We start from the raw sequence: 24,170 nt of genomic DNA on the forward strand, positions 1-24,170 counted from the left end.
TTAGTATATTATATTAAAAAAGTAGTAGTATAGTATGACACATTTTTTTTTTTTTAAAAGTCATAGTATAGTACGTCGATAAAAGTCATAGTATATAAACGTCATAAAATAGTAATGTTATATTATTTCGAAAAAAGTCATAAAAAAGTCATGTTATGGTATGTCGAAAAAGTCATAGAATAGAATGCCGAAAAAAACCAGAGTATAGTATGTCGACAAAAGCCATGAAAAAGTCATTGTATATCATGTGAAAAAAGTCATAGTATAGTATGTGGAAAAAAGTCATAGGACAGTATGTTGAAAAAGCCATTGTATAGTATGTAAAAAAAATTATTAAAAAAGTCATAGTATAGTATGTCGAAAAAAGTCATAGTATAGAATGTCGAAAAAAGCCAAAGTATAGTATGTCGACAAAAGTAATATTATAGTATGTCGAAAAAAGTCATAGTATAGAATGCTGAAAAAAGCCAGAGTATAGCATGCTGACAAACGTCATAAAAAAGTAATAGTATAGTATGTCGAAAAAAGTCATGGTATAGGATGTCGAAAAAAGGTCATAAAAAAGTCATAGTATAATGTGTCGAAAAAAGTCATGGTATATAAACGTCATAAAATAGTAATGTCATAGCATTTCGAAAAAAATCTTAGTAGTATGTCAAAAAAGTAATAAAATAGTCAAATTATAGTATGTCGAAAACAGTCATAGTATAGTATGTCGAAAAAAGTCAAATTATAGTATGTCAAAAAAAGTCATAGTATAGTATGTCGAAAAAAGTCATGGTATAGGATGTCGAATCAAGGTCATAAAAAAGTCATAGTATAGTGTGTAAAAAAAAAGTCATTAAAAAGTCATAGTATAATTTTAAAATGAAGTCATTAAAAAGTCGTAGTGTAATAAATTGAAAAAATTTATAAAATAGTCATATTATAATATGTCGAAAAAGTCATAGTATAGAATACCGAAAAAAACCAGAGTATAGTATGTCGACATAAGTCATGAAAAAGTCATTTTATAGTATGTTGAAAAAGTCATAGTATAGTATGTCAAAAAAGTATTAAAAAAGTCATAGTACAGTATGTTGAAAACAGTTATAAAAAAGTCATTGTATAGTATGTCGAAAAAAGTCATCGTATAGGATGTTGAAAAAAGGTCATAAAAAAGTCATAGTATAATGTGTAAAAATAAGTCATTAAAAAGTCATAGTATAATGTCAAAATGAAGTCATTAAAACGTCATGGTATAGAATGTCAAAAAAAGTCATAGTACAGTATGTCAAAAAAGGTCATAATATAGTATGTTAAAAAAGTCATAGTATAGTATGCCGAAAAAAGCCAAAGTATAGTTTGTTGAAAAGAGTCAAGAAAAATTCATAGTATAGTATGTCGGAAAAAGTCATATTATAGTATGTCAAAAAAAGTAATATTATAGCATGTCGAAAAAAGTCATAGTATAGAATGCCGAAAAAACTCATGGTATAGGATGTTGAAAAAAGGTCATAAAAAAGTCATAGTACAGTGTTTCGAAAAAAGTCATAAAAAAGTCATAGTATATTATGTCTAAAAAAGTCATAGTATAGTATGTCAAAAAAAGTCATAGTATAGAATGTCGAAAAAAGCCAAAGTATAGTATGTCGACAAAAGTAATAATATAGTATGTTAAAAAAAGTCATAGTATAGCATAAAAAAATAAATATAAAAAAGTCATAGTATAGTACATCAAAAAAAGTAATAGTATATAAACGGCATAAAATAGTAAAGTTATAGTATTTCGAAAAAAGTATTATGTCAAAAAGTCATAAAATAGTCATAGTATAGTATGTCAAAAAAGTCATAGGACAGTATGTTGAAAAAGCTATTGTATTGTATGTCAAAAAAGTATTAAAAAAGTCATAGTACAGTATGTCGAAAACAGTTATAAAAAAGTCATCAGTATGTCGAAGAAAGTCATAAAAGGTCATAATATAGTATATAAATAAAAGCACGTTAAAAAGTCATAGTATAGTATGTCTAAAAAAGTTATAAAAAAGTCATAGTGTAGTATGTCTAAAAAAGTAATTGTATAGTATGCCGAAAAAAGCCAAAGTATAGAATGTCGAACAGAGTCAAGAAAGATTCATAGTATAGAATGCTGAAAAAAGCCAGAGTATAGTATGTTGAAAAAAAGTCATAGTATAGTATGTTGAAAAATAGTCATAGTATAATATGTCATACAAGTCATGTTGGAAAAAGTCATATTATAGTATGTCAAAAAAAGTAATATTATAGTATGTCTAAAAAAGTCATAGTATAGAATGCCAAAAAAAGTCATGGTATAGGATGTCGAAAAAAGGTCATAAAAAAGTCATAGTATAGTGATACAAAAAAAGTCATAAACAAGTCATAGTATAGTATGTTGAAAAAAGTCATAGTATAGAATGTCGAAAAAAGCCAAAGTATAGTATGTCGACAACAGTAATAGCATAGTATGTTAAAAAAGTCGTAGTATACCATAAAAAAATAAATATAAAAAAGCCAACGTATAGTATGTCGACAACAGTAATAGTATAGTATGTTAAAATAGTCGTAGTATAGTATGACGAAAAAAAATATAAAAAAAGTCATAGTATAGTATGTCGAAAAAAGTAATAGTATATAAACGTCATAAAATAGTAATGTTATAGTATTTCGAAAAAAATCATAGTAGTATGTCAACAAAAGTCATGAAATAGTCATCGTATAGTATGTGGAAAAAAGTTATAATATATTATTTAAAAAAAAAGCCATAGTATAGTATGTGAAAAAAAAGTCATAATATATTATGTAGAAAAAAGCCATAGTATAGTATGTGGAAAAAAGTCATAGGACAGTATGTTGAAAAAAGTCATAAAAGGTCATAGCATAGTATATAAAAAAAACACGTTAAAAAGTCATAGTATAGTATGTTAAAAAAGTCGTAGTATAGTATTACGAAAAAATATATAAAAAAAGTCATAGTATAGTACGTCGAAAAAAGTCATAGTATATAAACGTCATAAAATAGTAATGTTATAGTATTTCGAAAAAAATCATAGTAGTATGTCAAAAAAGTCATAAAATAGTCATAGTATAGTATTTAGAAAAAAGTCATAGTATAGTATGTTGAAAAAAGTCATGGCATAGTATGTCGAAAAATTGGGATTAAAAAGTCATAGTATAGTTTGTTTAACATAGTGATAAAAAAAGTCAAAGTATAGTTAAGCCGAAAAAAGTGATAAAAAAGTCACAGCATAGTATTTAGAAAGAATTCATAACATTCATAGTATAGTATGTCGAAAAAAGTAAAAAAAAAAGTCAAAGTAATGCACGTCGAAAAAAGTAAAAAAAAGTCAGTTGAAAAAGGTGATTAACAAGTCATTGTATGTCATGTTAAAAAAAAGTGATAAAAATAGTATAGTATGTCGAAAAAAGTAAAAAAGAAGTTTATTCATAGTTCATAGTTTATAGTATGTCGAATAAGGTCATAAAAAAGTCAAGTATGTTAAAAAAAACTCAATAAAAAGTCATAGTATATTATGTCGAAAAAAGTGATAAAAAAAGTTGTGGTATAGTATGTCGGGAAAAAGACATAAAAACATTTTTCATGACAATGTCATAAAACGTCATAGTATTGCATATCATAACAATGTCATAAAACATGTCATAGTATTGCTTAACATAGAAATGTCATAAATCATGTCACTGTATTGTATGTCATAAAAATGTCATAAAACATGTCATTGTATAGTATGTCATAAAAATGATAAAAAAGGAAATGTGCATCTTTGTATTTTCACTTGGAGTTCTTCTGTCACAGCATTCCATCTGCTTCAGCTGGGAAAGACCTCATTATTCCACCTTGGAAGACGGCCCTGACATGCACAGTTGACAAATGAACAGCCTTACAGTAATTGTTTTGATCGTTTTAGCTTATGTTTGTTCATGGCTGGCACTAAAACTAATTTGGAATTCGAAACTCAATCATCCACATACTATACCAGCACAAACACAAGCAAATTATTCCAACATCATGAAAATGTTTCCTGGTTTTCATTATTGTGTCTTCTTATGCAGAACTAAATCACAATTTACATGTGAGGAAAATGTTCAATTATTCAATAAGTACACTGTCCAAAGGACATGCAATGTCAATAAAGGCATTTTTCTTAATGAGATGTATGCCACGCAGGATATATGCCGCTCTTTGAGTGCATATACCTTTGTACTGTAAATAGTATTTTGGTGTATTGTTTACTGTGAAAATACAAACTTGGAAAAATGGCTCATATGTGTTTCCTCACATGAGCACAGGTATGTATTTTCATCCTTTTCTCCTAAGAAGAAACAGTCTGGTTCTCAGCTGATGTGTTTTTACAGTAATCCTGTTAACATGCAGTTTGTATGTTCACTTTATAAAGGCAAGTGTTGCTCTATAGTGCCTTCCATACTCTATATACTGCATGGTTAAGGTGGGATTCAGACTAGGCAGAGCAACACACTGGACATTTGTTAGGACTACTGTATGATTAATTAAAATTAAAGTAATATTGTTTTTATTTTTAAGTAATGTTTTATCTTCTTTCTATAATGTATCAAAACTTCAACAACAATCTCAAAATAACCACTTTAAAAGTAACAAGGGGTTAGAAAAGCATGGCTTGCAGAAATCAGCGGGTGACAAAGAAAAGACAGGAGGCAGTGTTCTTATAAGGAGGGGACATTTTATTTATAACACATGGTGCTGACAGGGAGTCTCCAGCTAGGCATCTATATTACAAGGTTGATCTGCAAGGCTGCGCATTTACTGTACGGTATTTGGAAACCAAGATTGCAGTGGCACTATAAACACACGCTTGAAACAAGAGATTCTTTCCGTTTTTTTTGTTTTTTCTTCATTTTCTTACAAAATGGTACAAACAACAATACAAAATATTTGTGCTGTTGACAATTTACAAAAAAAGTCTTTTGACTCGATAACTGTGCAATACTTTTTTCAGGTTTTTTTCTCTCCTCTATTTGAAACTAAGTGAGTATGGTACAGCAGAATCCCTTCTGGACTGCAACCTCAGTCATGCTGGCTGCGACATATTTTAACATGTTGTATGGTTACTGTAATAGAACTCATCTGTCCATTATAAAAAGACACATGCAAAAAGCTCCAATTGTACAGGTACAGTTTGCCTAACTTGGTCTGTTTAGCTTCAAGCAAATACTACATTATGTACACTTGGACTTGAGCAGTATTGGGTATTGTATGAAACATTGTTGCCTGTCTGTCTTTGTAGTTCTGGCCATAGCAGAGGAAAAGTCTGACTTCTGCTGGAGCCTCCCGTCATGTGTGTCCATGGGAAGGCAGTGTCCCAAGAGAGACCAAGTGTCCTTTAACTAACACCAGTCAGAGAGGCAGAAGAGCCATTGTTGACACAGCCAGTGGACAGTGGTGGACTACAGCAGTTCAATAGTGCTTCCTTCATTCTATCATTTGCTAAATCCCCCCTTATTTAAGTAAGAGAACATCAATAAGACAAGTGGACAAGTAATTTTCAATCTTCCTTCATTTCCCCTCACTAATTGCATTTAAAAGGAGAGTTAAGACCGACTCCACTGATGATTTGCTGCCATATGTCAATGCAAGTCATTGATAACATTCAGTATTATAATGGCATTGTGTCAAGTATGTATGTATGTATAAAGGTCAGTTACCTTGTGTGAAGTGTGTGTATGTGTGGGCCTCCTGCTATGTTTGGCCCTGAACCCAGTCTGAACATCTGATTAGAGAACACAAGCATTTTCTGAAGCACGCCTTTATTCTGTGAACACTGCATGGCCTTCAGTAATGTTGGAGCTCTGCAGCTGAATTAGAACAGTGCTGGAAGGGCTCATACAGTATAATATAGAACACTCACATATATACAGTAAGGCCTAGAGGAGTGAGTGTGTGCTAGTATAGACTGTACAAGTTGGTTTGAAATGAAACCTTTTCACCACGATGAAGCTAAACTTGAACAGCGATGCAAGTATGGCTGTAAGCTCATATAGAATCATACAGATTCTCTTAAATGCACATGGCTTTTTGTGGTGAAATATACCTTGCCAAGTATTCATTAAAACAAAACTGGAGTGAAAGAAAATCCAAAGACCACACAGAAATTATGTTACCAAATGTATAAAAATGTTCTGTATATACAACATTTATAGGTCAGAAACAATAACAAATAGCAGAAAGTAACAGCTGTGTTTATTTTGTGAAGATATTCTGTAGGCTGAGGAGCAATCGGATAGATAAACAGCTTATCTAGCAGCAAGCTGTGGAAATGACTCAGTTTCTCATGTCTACTCTGTTTTCGCTCTAAGCTGACAGCCATCCTGAACATAGCCGCTGTCAGTTTCTACATAGCAAGGTGCAATATTCGCCCATTTATGTATTCATCCATATCAAGAGATTCCTACCCTGTTGACCTTATTAATTATACTATGACTTGTCTTCCCTTGTTTATAGTCAAATCAAACTTTCATCATTTTATTGTTTCATTGCATAAACATGACATTTTTCAATGTATATCTTGTCAGAAGTTAATTCTTTTCTATCCAGCCTGAAGTATAGTTACAATTTATATTACCCTTTGTGAAAACTAAAGATTGTTGTTATCTACAGCTTATCTCATAAAATTCATATGAACCATGAACAGGTGAGGAACAGTTGAAAAGCAGCCAGAAAAAAATGAGAGGTGGAGGATCTGAAGAACATTGTTGTCACTGAGATTTCCTTCAAGCATTCATCATATTCATTGTCAATTAATAGAAGATCTGTTCAATCCTCATCAAGCTGAAACTGGCTACAACCGAGGAGTGTTTCATTGGGCTCTCAGAAGATAAGGAATGATTAAACCTTTCTATTATTCACCCTTGTCCTTTTTTTAAAATGTTTTGCATATTTAAATAATTTAATAACAAGACTAAAGCTCTCTTTTCAGTTCTCTATATGCAGTTCTGGGGGTCTGAAATGTAATAAGAAAAGCCCATGAATTCAAAATGTTTGTCTTTTAAAGCGCTATTACTGAAGCTTTAGTTTTGCAAGTCTGCATTGATAAAGTACAGAACTTCACAAGAGACTTTCCCTTACTCTAACTTCTTTTCAAAACCTATTGAATTTGCGGCCAACCATTTCAGGAGAAAATTTCAGATGAATAAAATGCTGCCTGAAGAGAGACAGATTGTGAAGGCGCTAAATCCCTGGCTGAGGCTCAGTTCCCCTAGTTTCTGTGACAGGGACCAGCACCAAAGTTTGTATATTAAAAGTTTGCTGAAAAACAACAATGAATCAACAAAAGAAAAAAATATACAAAAGAGAGAAAGGGATCTCATAATGGGGCTTGTACAAGCTCACAACTTTGTATGTAATGCTGTCAGAGCTATTTAAAGTCATCTAGTATGTTCTTTCCCCTCGTGTTTGTACAGCTTATATAGTTTTCTTTGACACATTTACCACAAAATAACTGGTGCCATGTTAATTACCTTTGGGTGAAGGGATAAACATGCACACCTTAAATGATCTTAAAGGCAAAGTCTCCTTAATTAACCCTCATGCCTACTTCATATACAATAACACGTATGACTTTTCAATCTTCAAAATTTCGTAACACGCCTCATCAAGTTTTGTGCAAATACTGAGAGCTCAAAACAAACACAGCCACTATTGAAGCCACAAATAACAAAAACACGCAATGCATTTCATCTCTAAGACAGCCCCATCATGTTTTTTTTGTGATTTCAGTAATCACATTCAAGTTGGCTGTGATCTAGGAGCACGTATTCGCCTGACTTGAAAAGTTAATGATTTGTCCATAACTTACATACACACTGTAGGCCTATGTACAGTATGTCTACATAAAGCGCCCACGTAAGCCAGTCAATGCTCCTCTGAAACCGACACTGACATCTCCTGCAGCTACCACAGCCCTGCAGGACGGTAGAAATGACAAGGGGAGGTCTGAGTTAAAGGGTCAGGGGTCATATGGAGGCATGTAAGCCCAGAAAATGGCAACCAATCCTGAGTTAGCGGGAGTCGGCTAAAATACGCACCACTGAAGGCACTTTTTAAACAACAGTGCTTCTGTTCTAAGTAATTAAAGTTCAAGAAAGAATAAACCAGGGCCCTCTGTGTAGGAAGGACTTTCATATCTGTGTTCTTCTTTTCTTTTCCCCTCAAACAAAGCAAGCAGCTCAACCTAAAGCTTCTGCAGAGAGGCAGGCGGGGCTGACAGCGAGGGAAAAGTGAAAACCCTCAGGAATAGGGAACGGCTCGAATCAAAGGGGAGTGTGGACAAAAAAAAAGCTACACAAACTAAAGGAAAAACAAAACCTGACAACTAAAAACTAAAACCTACATCTAGCATAAAACCAAAAACAAAACAAAAAACAAGCGTTTAAAAATACAAACTATTTGAAGCCTGCAAATTCAGAGCTTCCGTTTCAGTCTTAGAGCAGGAGACGGTTGAGAAGAGCACCCGGAACTGACTCACAACACCGGTTCTCTGTGGTGGGTAATTTAATTGGTTGGTTGGTCAGTCAGTTGGTCAGTGTGAACATGTCATTGGTAACTTGTGTTCAATAAGGGTTTAATAGCCCCATGTGTTAGAGGGACAGAACATGGCAGGCCAGCTGACGGAACGAAGGTGTGTGGGTGTGTGTGTATGTTTGACTGGGCAGATTTAATCATCATCCCCTCCTCCGTACATGTCGGCCAGCTTCTTGAAGCGGGGGCCCCAGTCGTTGAGGTAGTCATAGTCCTGGTCCCCCGTGCTGGATGAGTTGAGGGAGCTGACGGAGCCGGCGGTAGAGCCACTGCCCTCATAGTCAAACACCAGCAGAGAGTCATACGGAGGAGCTGTGGGGTCATTGTCTGCTGCTCGCAGACCCTAAACAGGACAGAGAGGTAGAAAGGTAGTGGTAAGTAATCACATGCATGCAGTGGAGAATATACAGTGGGGCAAAAAAGTATTTAGTCAGCCACCAATTGTGCAAGTTCTCCCACTTAAAAAGATTAGAGAGGCCTGTAATTTTCACCATAGGTACACTTCAACTATGAGAGACAAAATGAGAAAAACAAATCCAGAAAATCACATTGTACAATTTTGTTTCTGGTGTCCTTTGAAAGCTCTTTGGTCTTGTTGTTTGAGGTTGTGGACAGGTGTCTTTTATACTGATAACAAGTTCAAACAGGTGCCATTAATGCAGGTAACGAGAGGACAGAGGAGCCTCTTAAAGAAGAAGTTACAGGTCTGTGAGAGCCAGAAATCTTGCTTGTTTGTAGGTGACCAAATACTTATTTTCCCGAGGAATTTGCAAATAAATTCATTAAAAATCCTACAATGTGATTTTCTGGATTTGTTTTTCTCATTTTGTCTCTCACAGTTGAAGTGTACCTATGATGAAAATTACAGGCCTCTCTCATCTTTTTAAGTGGGAGAACTTGCACAATTGGTGGCTGACTAAATACTTTTTTGCCCCACTGTATCTTTAAATAAAAAGGCAGGTTGATGAAAAAGCAACAAGATGTTTTAAGTCAACTCCAGTGATGTAGTAGTGCATTCACATAAGAGTCATCAAAAAAAGGAAAAATTGAAGCAGCAGGGGCTGAGATATCCTGACAAAAGTCCCCAGTATGGGTCAAGCTCTGAAAATACTCAGTCCTATATTTCCCATGATGCAACCAAAAGCATCTTTTCTTTATACTTAAACTCAGCTTCCCCACTTTGTAACCAACACTTTTTGTTACAAATTTGTAATCTACAAGCCCCTGATGACATCATCAGGGTTATTTTCTAGAGCCACAGAGGACGTACCTGCATTTACAGGCTGAGCAGTACTTTCCATGACTGTTAAACAGCCCTTTATGTGTAAATTGGTATTCATTGTAAAGAATAGAGAAGAATAGTGTTATATCATATGATATAATTGAACTATTAGCAGCATTTTGCTGCAGCTGGTCAAGATGGGTTTCACTTTTCTTTCCTTTGTATACTGGTAGGTGGTTTAATCTATAACAATGAATAATATTTTATAAACTGATATTTGTACTATCTCAGTATTCTACTTCTAGTAACTATAACTAAATGTAGTGGTGTAAAAAGTACGAAATTAGTAGATAGTAGAGGTATAAAGTACCATAAAGCAGAACGTGTACTTCAGAAATGTACTTTCTGCTCCTGGCACTTCATCAATTCTATCCTGTAACTGTATGCAGTTAAATAAAGGATACATGGCATTGTCCATGGAAAGCTATTGGAAATACATAATATTGTTAAGTATCTTTTCATTGTCTCAGTACTTGTACAATAGTTGTACAAAAGTTGAATCTAATCTAATAACAGCATATAGTTTTTGTCATCATACTAGAAGAATGTTGTAATGCAATAGTAAAGTATGTGGTAAAAGCTCAGTAGGCCTAAATTATTACAACCTTTATTTACTCAGGTTGTCTCAACATTGAGATCAGGATCTCTTTGACCTGAAGGTTTGGGCAGGTGAAGATAATTGACTTCATCCACTTCACTGAAACACAGAGAGATGCTACGGATAGAAACCTAAAAAGCCTCAACCCCCAGGGGTACAGTGCATGGCAGGAACACCATGTGTTTGCTGTGTTTGTGTATTACCAGACTGCTGGAGCGAGATCAGGTGAGTACGTGTGAGCGGGGGAGAGAGAGGGAGGGAGGGAGAAAGAGGGGGAGAGAGAGAGAGAGGGAGAGCGACAAGGCTGGATGGCTCAAAGCTGAACAGCTGCCAACACCTTTCGAGTGTGAACGTGTTGTCATGAGTCTGTCAATCAGCATTTTCTCGCATCAGTGTGCCAACACTAAAGTTGTGTGTGTGACGTGTAATGTGTGTGTGTGTGTGTGTGTGTGTGTGTGTGTGTGTGTGTGTGTGTGTGTGTGTGTGTGTGTGTGAATAGAGCAGGTTCAGTGAGAGCAGCTGTAAAGTAAAACAAAACTCTATGATGTTCCCATCTCCATACTGGAGTTAACATATTGAACAGCATTCAGAAATGAGTAATCACATTAAATGTCAGATCGATGGAAAGTGGAAGTGAGAGGCCAGCTTGCTGTTGGAGAAACAATCTAATGACGGTTGAGCTGTGTCTCCGTTTTGTGAGTGAGTGTGGATTCACCTCATGGATGAAGTCCCCGATGTCTCCAGGGTGGGGCACGACAGGCCTGATTGGGTACTGGGACTCAGGTATGATGGGACGTTCATCCACCCTGCGGACACCAGGCGGCTTGCTGATGATGTGCTCCAAGGAGTCAGGCTGCTGCAGCTGGCTTAGGTCGTAGTCCTGCACATTCACACGGGCATACACATGTAAGATGGCCCAGGAGGTCAACATAGAAAGCATGTGTGTGTGTGAGTGTGTGTGTGTGTGTGTGTGTGTGTGTGTGTGTGTGTGTGTGTGTGTGTGTGTCTCTGAGGATCTCACCTGGTCCTCCTCTCCTCCTCCCTCTTCATCGTATTTGAGGATGTTGTCTCTGACATCGTCTTCAGGGTCAATAAGCAGCTGCTTGGTGTGTCTCTCCTTCTCTCTGCGCTTGATCCACACCACAAACAATAGCACCATGCCTGCATCGACAGACACACACACACACACACACACACACACACACACACACACACACACACGCGAGAAACCTTTAGGGTACACTGCAAAAATCTGCATCAAAAAACAAAACAGACAATAAGAAAATACTTTACCCAGACTCACGGTGTTGTTTTCTTTTAAACCTGAACATGATCTTTCCCTAACTTAACTAAGTAGTTTTTATTCCTAAGGGACTCAGGAGGAGTTTTGGGACCTTTAGTCAAAATAGACCTGACCCTCCCTTCACCAGCAATACATTTTGGATGACCCTCCTAAATAATATGGAAAAAAGGGATGACTCTCCTCAACAATTTATTGATGCCTTCTGTACTGGTTTGCTCTTGGCAAAGACATACAGATAGCCACTGTTTTTTTTACAGCTATGACATACTTGACTAAACCTCTGCATTCTCATCTTACGCATCACACTCCTCTGTTATGGTGTGGTGGCCATTTCAGTAGATTTACTCACTAACATTGTTGTGGAAATACAATAAGCATGGAAACTAAATGCACACTTCCTGCATTACTTCAAATACTAAGTTACTCATCTAGTAAACTAGTATTCACATGAAATAAAACAATAAAACATTGAGACCATTCAGCAAAACCCACTGGGTAATTCGACACTGGTTGCTATGGACTCGTCACTAGGCTTCCTCAGACATTGTATATTTTAGCATATAGGTAAAGCTGCCAAAGGTGAACATTATCCAAAACCCCATTTCTCAGACGAGCGTCAATTTGGGAGCTTGCATGTTACCACTCCTTCCTTCTGAAATGAAAAGGCTGTCGTTATATTTCTATATATATCTATATATCTATATATATATCGATATATATATATATATATATATATATATATATATATATATATATAATATCACCGGACCGAAAGGATATTTGAGTCGGGTATGGCTGCAGCCTGGAGACCTCCCGTCTCATGCCATCCCGGCTTGGTGCAGTCCACAAGCTTTGACTTTTCAAAATAAAAGCTTGCGTCTGGTCCGTTATGTTTTCGTACGGTGTTTTGGATTTTTTTTAACTAAACAGTACAGCAATCATGCTAATGAATACAATTATTTTTTCATCAGATGTCTTAGTTACAACACGATGGAGCTAGCAAAGCAGTTTTGTGTTTATATGTGCGAGCGGGATTTATTCAGTTTGGGAAATCCCACGGTCTCTAAAGCTACAGTTAAAATTGTCTGGTTGACTAAATAGGGAGGGACCCATCTGCTAGCGATAGGGGCCGAGGCTGAGATAGCTACATGGAGCTACATGGATAAATATGCACCAAACAAGACACTTTGAAATGTTGCTGTTCAGAGATGTTCACAAGTCATTTTTTGGAAGCCCAAGTCGAGTCTCAAGTCTTTGAGCTCAAGTCCAAGTCAAGTCTCAAGTCTTTGAGGGGCAAGTTCAAGTCAAGTCTCAAGTCTCTGGCCATCTGATCTGTCCCTAACACTGTATTGTTAAATCTTATGAATTCAAAGCATGTCCTGTAGCTACCATCCAGACAGTACAGTATCAAAATCAGTTGTGGGATAACTTTATGGGGTCTACTTAACACATCCCTCTAGCCCTCTGACCTGGTGAAATATTAACCTAAAGCTGTCACATCATATGGATACAACTATAAAGATACAATGTGCCTGTTCCCAGCATTAGCACAACACTTTGCGATGGTTAGCTTGTTACCTGTGGTGATATATGCTAAATGTAACGTCTCTTTCACTCAAAAAAATCTAGTGTCGAAGTGGAAATCAAGAGAATAGTGGCAGCGCCACACCAGTTACAGAACAACATGCATCTCAGTATCAGTCCAAATTACGCACAATAAGCAGTTTGAACTCACTGATCTAATGCAATTTATTTATTTATTTTCACAGTTAGTTAGTATGCTACTGAGTCCACCTGAGTCCAGCGCGAGGGAGACCCGACTCAGAGGAGGAGAGGTTAGTGAGGCCAGCGTCTTCACGGCAGGTGACAGTGTGCACGGATCCGCTGCGCCACGCATGGATGAAATAATGAAATAGTAAATAGGACTACAGTAACAGAAATATGTGCAGAATTAAGACAGTCAAGACCGCCCAGTGTTTGGTGGACTGGGTACACCTTGTTCACTTAATAGCCTACAAATCATCCAAGGGATCATTTACGCATCACATGAGTTTGCCCATCCGGCACAGCGTTTGTTCCTGGGGAGATGGATCCGTGCATCCCGCCTCCTGTGCGCCATGGATGTCTGAGCCTCAGCAACTACTAACTATAAAGATACAATGTGCCTGTTCCCAGCATTAGCACAACACCTTGCAATGGTTAGCTTGTTACCTGTGACGATATATGCTAAATGTAACGTTTCACTTTCTTAGAGTGTGTGACTGACCTATTTGGGTGCGTTTTGAGATGCCTGATGAAGTTCGACGTTGTTGATCCGGCATCATTTATCTTGGTGCCACACACCTTGCATGTAGCTGTTGGCTTACTGCCTCTGTTTACCAAGTTATTGACAGTAAAACTAATGACAAAAGGCACAACTCCGGGAGGACTTGGTGTTGCCATCATCAATGTATTTTTATGTGTGAGTGCGCGCACATAAGGCATAACACATGCGTTACGTTGCACATTATGGCAAAGGGCAGGGGACATGCAGCTCATCATATGTTTCCCCAACGTATATGCGCCAATAAAAGAAAATAGAAATACATGAATACATTTAGATTTAAAAAGCAACAATTGCAAGAAAACATGTTGTTGACGAGTCTCGAAGCCCGAGTCTGAAGTCTTTTGGGTCGAGTCGCAAGTCAAGTCTGAAGTCTTTTGGGTCGAGTCCGAGTCAAGTCTGAAGTCAGCTGTTTGTGCGACTTAAGTGCGACTCGAGTCCGAGTCTCAGACTCGAGTCCCCATCTCTGTTGCTGTTCTCACAAATACAAAAGTTGGGTGACCCTCCCCCCTAGACTAAAAAACATTGGATGACCCTCCCCTCAACAAGGAATAAAAATACATGACTCTCCCCTATTTTCCTCCGGTGGTCCATTCCATAAATACCGAATGGTCCCTAAACCTAAGCAAACCTTAACCATAGCAGTGGCAGATCCAACTTTAACGTTACTGTATATGTAACGGTTTTATAACGACTTATTCCTCCTGTCTTCCCTTTCATTTTAGCATTGTTTTATTTATTAGTATAAAATAACTTCCTTGTGTGTTGTTTGTCTTCCTTGGGAGATAAATCTAAAAAAAACTCAATGGGATCTACTTGGTCAAATAAGCATCAAAATACATGTGAATCATTTCCAAAACTTGTATTGATGGTAGTAGTAATAATGAAAAGAATGGATCATTCACACAGAAGATAGCATCCAACATTTTACAATATGCTGGAGAAACCCTACAGCGGCGGTTGAATTTTTCTGTAAGACTTGTCTATATGTATGAACAATGCGACCCACAGCAACAAAGTAAGCCAGCGGCATGAATCACTAGCAGCAGATATTTACCCTACCAGGAAAAGACGACAGAAACCTTCTTGTCAAGAGATGCCGGAGAGGGTTCCAAAGGTCCAGACATTAATCCATTATACAAACTATTCTTCATGTTGTTGTATTGCAGCCTGGTGAATGTTAAATGACTGTGTCCTGAACTACACATTTTTTGGCAGAAAGGCAAATCCAAGCAGACAGCTTTAACTTTTTGATATATATTATATACAGTAACAGTCAAAAGTTTGACTGGGTCTGTATATATTAGGTGTGTGAATGCGATATGAACAGCTGATACTCACTGAGCAGAATGATGATGCAGATGAGGATGGAGATGATGGCTCCGGTTCCCAGGCCAGCAGCCGCAACGGCCCCGAGAGTGGTGCAGTCTCCGTGTTCATCGCAGGGACACACCTTGACTTTGATGACCGACCTGTTGGACAACGGAGGGTTCCCCGAGTCCGACACAATTACAGGGACCTCATACACCCCCGGCTCTAAATATATCTGGTACCGCAGCCCTAGACGGGCGTAATCACCTGTGTAGAGGGAAGAGGGAAGCGACAAGTTACCAGATGTAACTAATCATCAAATTGTTTTAATATAAAACTCTAAAATGACTTTTAGTTACTTTCTAGTCTCGCTGTGCCAGACCTTCCTCCACAGTGCTGCGGAGGTGGGTCTGGCTAGTCCACACAGCACTACGAGATGGGAGAAAAATGCGCTCTGGTTTATTGGGATTTCTTTAAACAAATCACAATCGTCACAGAGCCGCTGCAAAATAGCCTCGGGAAGGAACTTGTTTTGGTGGAACGTGTACGTTAAAAAGTTGTTTTAGTCGTGCAAGAGAAAACTCAGATTGGACAGATAGTCTATCTAGCTGTCTGGATTTACCCTGCAGAGATCTGAGGAGCAGTTAACCATAGTCCTCATGAATCAACCAGAGTTCAAAATTCCAACACAAAGAAAGCGTAAGGAAATGGACATCGGCGAAAAGACATGCATCCGGCGGAATTTCCTGCGGCACCAAGCAATCCTGGAAGTGTAACATCGTGGATATAGACTACTTTCTGACCAAAATCTTGAAAATTGCTTCTACATAGGGCCAGGCAATATGGTTAAAATCAATATCATTGTATTAATTAAAATGTTTTTTTTCATTATCAATATACATGATATGGCACAAATGTATACAAAATCACAGAAAAAAGTAAAATTGTTTTATATATATATGTATATAAAATTCAAAAGATTTTACTCACGTAAAACAAAAACTACACTTTTGTTGGTTTTAAATTACAATTTGTGTAACAACAATAACAACATTAGTATCACAGCAAAATTACAACAGTATTTTGTAAATTGATTTTGGTCAGTCAGCATATAAAAAAATTGATAAAGATTGGTAATATGTGGTTGGACTAATTCTACACTATGTTTTGCTACACATACATATACATACGTATGTATATGTATGTGTGTACAGTGGCACTGATCAGAAATTAATTTTCATATGTTCTCTAGTGCTGTTGTTCTACTCTGACACCTCCTCACCACTGATCCGAGAAATTGTCCAGTTGCGTCGGATGCTGGTGGGAAAGTTGGGCAGCTCAAAGACAAAGGGTCCAGCGTTGGGGTCTGTGTCAGCATCAGCGGCAGTGATGTTAACACCGTGGACGTTCTTGTTCACCCGCTCACAGATCTGAGACTCCCTGGGTATGAGCGCTGGAGGGTTGTCATTAATATCTATCAGATAAATCTGCAGCGTGCCTGTGCCACTGGCTGCAGGAGAGCCTGGGAGCAGAGAGACGGAAGAGAAAATTAGTATCATGACGAGAGGAAAAGATGACAAGAGAAGACGTGTGCAGTGAAAGGGACGATTGAGAAGGAAGAGAGACAGGAGTTGAAGGCTGACAAAGGGAAGGCAAATAATGGAAGAGAACAAAAAGAGAGATAAAAAAAGGAAAGAGAAGAGCTGAAAGGAACTCTGTCTATTCGCAATGCTGATGTTAGAGGTAGGGATGCTATAGTAGGACCTTGACAGAAATACTTTTGACAGTTGCGCTTTCCAGCTCCTCTTTTAGCCTCGGAGCCAAATTAAGACCATCAGAGTCGATCCAGAGGCAGACAGAGCCCATCCAATCACATATAGATGACTTAGGTACAATAATGATGACTGTAACACAATCAAACAAGTCCTTGTCTGTGTGTATTTACACAAAACTAGAAGAGCCATCTATGATTCTGCAGATAAACGCACATCTGTCTGCAATATTAACAATGGATTTCTGAAAGGTGAACAGGGCATTCTAACTGTGGTGCACATCTTGTATGCCCATGTGTTCATGTGTTAAGAGTATATCTGTATGCTCACATACAAAATTATTCTTTTGATATGATTTACTCAGCATGGAAGCAGTTGCTACTTTCCCACATTGCCAACTATAGCAGCCTATCACACAGTGTATTTTATTTATTATATTATTTAACAGAGATAATATACCTTCATTATTTTCATTATTCTGTGATTTTGTGAGTGTCAGATTAAGCCAATATACATATTTTGTCTGCTCTCTTCTGGGTAGTTTGAAGTAAGTGGAGCCACTGTGTTAATCCTGCAGTCTTCAATTGTAACTAAATGTGATCAATTGTCCTATGTGTGTAAATTACTTTAGGAGTCTGTTAAACACAGATTCTATACCACTGGATTGGCATTTTATATCCGCATACAATTTTAGCAACAATCGTATTGTACATACAGATGTTGCTAATTTGGCAGCTATTAAAGATGTGATATTCTCTTTGATGAATCCCCATAGACTTTACACCAATGTTGCTCAGTCCATGTTGTACGTTTGTGGAAATTATTATTGCAATTGGAGAAATTGGCTCTGATGCTACTGTGGGCAGCTACTGCAGGTGCTGCTTCACTACAATATTGTCAGCCTTGGATGTAATAACATGCACTGATGCACACACAAACACAGACAGACAGACAGACAGACAGACAAACACACACACACACACACACACACACACACACACACACACAGGTTTGTGGCACTATCTTTGTGGGGACCCGCCCCTTACCCTAACCTTAACCTAATTCTATCCCTAATCCTAAAACCAAGTCTTGCCCCTCAAACAGCCCTTTAACCTTGTGGGGTCCAGCATTTTGGCCTCACAAAGCTGTCGGGACCCCACAAGTATACTGGACTCCCGGTTTTTGGACCCCACGAATATAGTTAAACAAGCCCACACACACGCACACGCACACGCACACACACACACACACACACACACCTCATCTCATCTGCAGACACAATCCTGAAGCCTTTTGCATTGATTGAACAGAGCAACAGACCATCAGCAATTGGGAGTAAAGAATAGACACTTTAAAGAATCAGAGAATGAGGTAGTAGAATGCTTGAATGTGTACTGTATATGCGGTATGAAAATGTGGCACAGAGAAATCTGAGGAAAAAAAAAGAGCGCTTAACAGTATAAAGCTCAGAGCTGTTTATTGAGTGTGTCAGGGGGTGACTACCCTTAGCTGCCTCCAATTACGAGTCATTTCCCTGCCATGCTCCACTGGCTGAGCCATTGGATGGAATCAAGCGACCCCAGGGCCCATCTCCGGGATGAGATAAGGGTGATGTAATTTACAAAGATTTATGCAAAGCTGACAAATCTGCCAATTAAACCTGGCAACAGAGCAAGACATTTGCCACAAGAATAGTGAGACACAGTCAGGGACGGGCTGTAAGTGAGTCCATAGACAGTTTGAGTTCTGTCTGACTGGTAATACTATGATAAACATTGTAGATCACTAGATAAATTTAAACTGATTGAAGGCTTAACAAGTGATCAGTGATGGATGTGGCACTGGAGCTTTAGTACGACACAAACATAACTAAAAATGAGTCTACATATTTTTTAAAGCCTGTGTTTAGACCAGCCAGGTTAAAGGTTTAATAGTCTAGAGATGCCTCAAATAGACACGTTATAGATTTACTTATTTCTCCTAATAATAGACTATTCACATAAAAATAGCTACCAAGTTCTGTATAGCAGCAGCACTTTTAACCAGGTTAAATAATGTTACTTTTTTAAAATATTATCCAAAGGTTTAAATACATTTACAAGCTATTTAAAGCAACATTTTATTTGATTGTCAATATTTCAACATTATCCAACAATTATGTCAAAAGTGGTTTCTAGGACACATTATATGCATATACATACTTAATGTACAGTACAGTATTAAATGCCATGTATTAAACTTAAAACATGTTCATACTGAACCATACGTGTGGTTCATAAACACACACACACACACACACACACACACACACACACACACACACACACACACACACAGACGCTTTCCCATTCTGCAGCTTTGTTAATCCCAGCCATGTATGGGGGACATGTGGAAGCAGCTTGCCACAGCTGATAGAAGAATTATGTGGGTTTTAACCAGCTAAATAAATAATTATGTTTGTGTAAATTCCTCAAAAGGATTTGTATTAACTCCTTTTTTGATGGTGGCTTAGAGTTGTGAGGCATGGTGAAAAGACTTGTGGCAAGCTAACCACACGTTCTTCGAAGAGCACATGAACACATAAACAATACCACAGGTGTTGGAAAATGAAGACTATGTGTCAGAAGGGTCTGAGGCAGTCAGTTTGTGTCGGGGGCCAACATAAAAATACGGTAGTAGTAATACAAGTGTACTTCTCACCATGCTGTCACCACCTCTCCATGTCCTGTCCTACTATCCTTACTGTCTCTTAGTAGTTCTTACCATAATCCCTCTCACGTTATGATGGCTGGCACTCCAGCAACACCCACATAGTCAGACTGATGTACAGACAAACACAAACACACACACACACACACACACACACACACACACACACACACACACACACGCACACGCATCACTTTAACTCCTGGCTTCTCAGGTTTTGGACTTCCCACAGTTCCAATATCAGCCAAACACTGCAGTAACACAAGGCTCTAAACTGTGCACTTTACAGAGGTCAGGTAGAGGAAAAACGCCTTCTTCAAGGAAAATAGGAAATGTATTGAAATAAAAAGAAGCCCAGGAAATAACAGGGAAGGAAATTAGATGTTTGTGACGTTCAAACAACAGGAGCGAGTCAACTGCTAATCCTGTTGCCTCTTCCTTTCCCATCAGCACAGCAGATTACACTTCATGGTGTCTGACATTGTCAATCATCACCAAAATGAAAAAAAGGTACAGAAACACACATACGTATGCTGGCATCACTGCGTTTCAAATAAGAGCATTCTTCACACATGCTCATGCCTATAAATACACCAATGTTTCAAAGCCTGCTTAACTTAAGGTAAACACACCAGAGAGCTGCACGTCACCGATAAGGCAATTTGGGGAGGGGAAAAAAAAGCATTCCCTTTTTACTTGAGAAAAAGCACTCACTTCCACTTGAGAAAAAGGGAACTTATTTGTCTGCTGTGATTGAGTTTGTGCTCAGTTAAACTTGAGTTTTCAACTTTGTGGGAGAACAAATATATGTATGCCACATTGTGAGAGAGGGAAGCAGAGAAGGCAGTCATGGACAGAAGATAAGAAGGAGGAAAAGAGAGGATCAAGAGTGTGACCAGGTTGTGTGAATCCAGGATTTTCTCTAACTCTACCCCAGCTGCACTGCACTTGAGTGCCGCAACTTCCATGTCCTTATATTCCTCTAAATCCACACAAATTATTATAATTTTCATCAAACAATAAGCAACATTTCTGACATTTTTCACTCTTACATGTATTTACTATCAAGCTATCAACTCCAGCTCCACTGGCAACAACAGTGAGTGCCTTGCTCAAGGACACTTGACCATGTTTGAGGGGTTGCAATAATAATAATAATAACAAACAAGATTTACTTATCCCAACCACATGTCAGGGTTTTCTTTCAGGGTATAATTCATAATTTATGTTTTTTTAAACTAAACAATGAGGTACAACGATATATAAATTAGGTTTATTGTCCATGACTTTGAAAAAAGCATTTAAAAAAGTGACAAAAACATTTAAAAATGCCTATAAAAAAGCAACAAAAACTATGGGAAAAGTTCATGGTCGACTCGAAGACAACACAAGGGTTAAGGGAGGACCCCTAAACCACCGCCAAATACGTGCACCTAAGTCTTCCACAAACCTAGGGAAAACACTACATGTCTGCAGCTGGTTTTGGGGCTTCAACGGGTGACCTTCCAGAGTGCTTTCTAGGATGTTACTTACTCTGTCTTCTTATGTGCGTATTATTATACTATCATACCAGGCAATGGTCTAATCGAATCAGAATGTTTTTGAGGATTACAAAGAATTTGTCAGTCCAGTGATCCAGTACCATTTATTAAGAACCAGATTTTAAAAACTAAAACCTTAGACCAGAGAAGGTAGCTTGATAGTATATCCATAATCAAAATCAGTAATGGCTCAAATGTACAATGTGTTTATTATATAATGTGTTTTTTAGTAAATGCACTTACTATTATTACATCAACAGAGCTTTAAATTGACAACTGCCAACCTGCCAAATGCGGGTAAAAATTAACTTTGGCAGGTAACATTTTAAAGCTACTAGCCAGTTTGGCCTGTGACGATAAGGAAGATAACTCTGCGTCTGTTGTTATCAGCAGCTAAGAAACAGGACACAGAGGGAACATTGCCATTTGGCTGAACCTTGTCCAATTTTGAAAACCAAACAAGCTGTCTTTAACCAGCCTTAGGTGCTTCACCATGGAGCGCTTGGGCGGGGGGTGCTAAGTAGCAGCTATTGTTATGCCCAATTAAAAGTACTGGACCATGACAAGTGCGAACCGTCCGGGGAGGTTGCGTCGGACAGCAAACAGGTGGTGCTCATCGCTTCTCGGCCTTTTGGCTAAGATCAAGTGTAGTATCTGTTCTTATCAGTTTAATATCTGATATGTCCTCTATCAGGGGACAACGTATTAAATGGATTTTTAGCAATGGAAGTTGAAAAAGGGGCTTTGCTCCATTCACTCCACGCATCGACCTGGTATTGCAGCGCCGCCGGGAACGGTGCACCCTTCTTCTGTCTTGTGGAAAACCAAATAATGCACAATGAGCTGCCCGTCGTTCAATTTGATACTGGACCATAAAGAGACATGCGTCGCAGTGGCTGGTGGACTTCATGGCCCGGAGTTGTGGCAAGAACTGCTCGGTGTTTTTTTTATGTATGTTTAGTTTGGGAACGTTATCTTTATCCAACAACACTGCTTGTAGTATATATATATAAAAGCATGAGTGGGAATGAGGATATACATAGAAAGAATAAAGAATGGCACATGGGAAGCAGCAACCTTGATCACTCTGATATTAAATAAAAAATGCTCACTGATAAACATTAAAAGAGGCTCTTACCATTGTCTGTTGCCAGGAATGTGGCTTCATATATATTGTTTTTGACATATATAGACTCCCGGTCGAGCATTGCAGTGGTTACAATCTGACCATTGGTTCTGTTGATGGACAACCAGTCTGCAGGATCATTCAGCTTTGAATACCTAAAGACACACAAGTACAAATCGATGGAGAAGTTAGCACTAGCGTTTACCGTGTTTACAAGCAATTCAAAATGTTCTCTTGCGTCTGTGCATACAAAGATTGCCTGCACACACACTCACAAAATCACAAAGCCTGACCTTGCACAGTTTAATTCTTCATTGACTTCTCCTCCAGAGCCTGCAGCCTACAGTCAATTTCACCTAATTTTTCACTCCTGTGTACCAGGCATTGAAGTCAATTACCTTCCTAGTTAAGCACTGCTGCAACTGCCTGTATGTTGCTATGAATATTCCATGAAGTGTTTGCTTATGCTGGGGAGGGCTGAACTGCTTGTCAGGGTTATACACATGCATGTTTTAGTGTAGTGCTTGTATGTTTGCAAATGTCATGGTGTGTGTATGGAGAAGCTGTGCATAGGGTGGAGACAGGATGATAGGATCTTGGTGTTGATCGTCAAACAGGAAAGTGGATGAGCAGGTGGTGACATCCCCTGGGATATATGGCAGGGAAGGAACAGAGGATCATCTCCAGGATTGAATCCCAATCTCACTCTGATCTAACTGTTCTTGTGTCTCGGGCATTTGTCGCTTCCAGCTCGTTCCACACTTTCAATTCTATCAGATCTCTCTCAGCCCAAGCCGCCTCACCTCATCTTGCTGTGCTTTTGTATTCATACATTTTCTTATCCCTGTCTGTATCTTCTCATCCTCGTCTCATTCCCTCTGTGATGCAGAGTTCATCAACTGCCACCTCCTCGCTTGGCTGCAATCTCGCTTGTGTGTGTGAAACACTGTCTGTGGACATGTGACACCTTGGCCTCACACAACAAGGTTGATACATCAATTCGATTTAATTTAATGAATGTCTTTGTTTGAGCAATAAGGCCATGTTATATGACAAACACTTCTAGCTTTTAAATCCATTCAAATTGAAAATGGAATTGACCTTAACCTTGCTTTAATATTTATTCAATTGTAGTGTATTTATTGTCAGTCTATAGCCCACTTATTTATTTGTGTTCGGTTAAATACTGCAAGTGCATTTCTACTTACATGGAGGAGAGGGAAAGCTTGGAGGGGTAGGTGGTGGTAAGAAGGGGGTGGGGGGGGGGGGTTGTTGGACAGAGAGTATAATCTCTCTCCTGCAGTTAGGGAGGTGGGATTTTCCCAGCAGGCAGTGGGCATGATCCCAGGCGTAGCGCAGTGCGGGGAAGGGGATCACAGAGATGACATTCCCACACTCTAGACGGTTTCACACAGGCTAGCCAAGCCCACCGCCACTAACTGGCAGACTGTGAAATCACCACCAGGACTACAGTGAGTCCATCACAGTGGGAGGGTGGGATAAAAGAGTGAGTAATATGATCAGTAATGGATGGGAGGGGAAAAGAGACAGGGAGAGGTAACATTCAGAAGTAGCAGCATGGCTGTATGATCTGGTTTTAATATTCTCATTAGGACTGATTGATACTTACTGCTAT

General features: G+C 38.2%; 1 protein-coding gene and 1 non-coding gene across 2 annotated transcripts in view; one reads left to right on the forward strand and one right to left on the reverse strand.

Annotated features, from left to right (window-relative positions):
• Window positions 1-4,713: 4,713 nt before the first annotated feature.
• Window positions 4,714-24,170, reverse strand: part of LOC144521101 (cadherin-4-like) — a 262,678-nt gene continuing 243,221 nt past the window's right edge. Inside the window, exons 12-17 of the mRNA XM_078255406.1 lie at window positions 22,547-22,689; window positions 16,669-16,908; window positions 15,417-15,653; window positions 11,471-11,610; window positions 11,165-11,329; window positions 4,714-8,912 (exon numbers count right to left, since the gene is read on the reverse strand). Of these exons, the coding sequence (XP_078111532.1) occupies window positions 8,706-8,912; window positions 11,165-11,329; window positions 11,471-11,610; window positions 15,417-15,653; window positions 16,669-16,908; window positions 22,547-22,689 (1,132 nt within the window). The 3' untranslated portion in view covers window positions 4,714-8,705. The remainder of the gene's footprint in view (window positions 8,913-11,164; window positions 11,330-11,470; window positions 11,611-15,416; window positions 15,654-16,668; window positions 16,909-22,546; window positions 22,690-24,170) is intronic.
• On the forward strand, window positions 22,024-22,215 carry LOC144521429 (U2 spliceosomal RNA). The gene has a single exon (XR_013502327.1). It is a non-coding gene; the product is annotated as a U2 spliceosomal RNA (small nuclear RNA).

This window comes from Sander vitreus, chromosome 7 (assembly GCF_031162955.1).
Source record: "Sander vitreus isolate 19-12246 chromosome 7, sanVit1, whole genome shotgun sequence".
Lineage (NCBI taxonomy): Eukaryota > Metazoa > Chordata > Actinopteri > Perciformes > Percidae > Sander > Sander vitreus.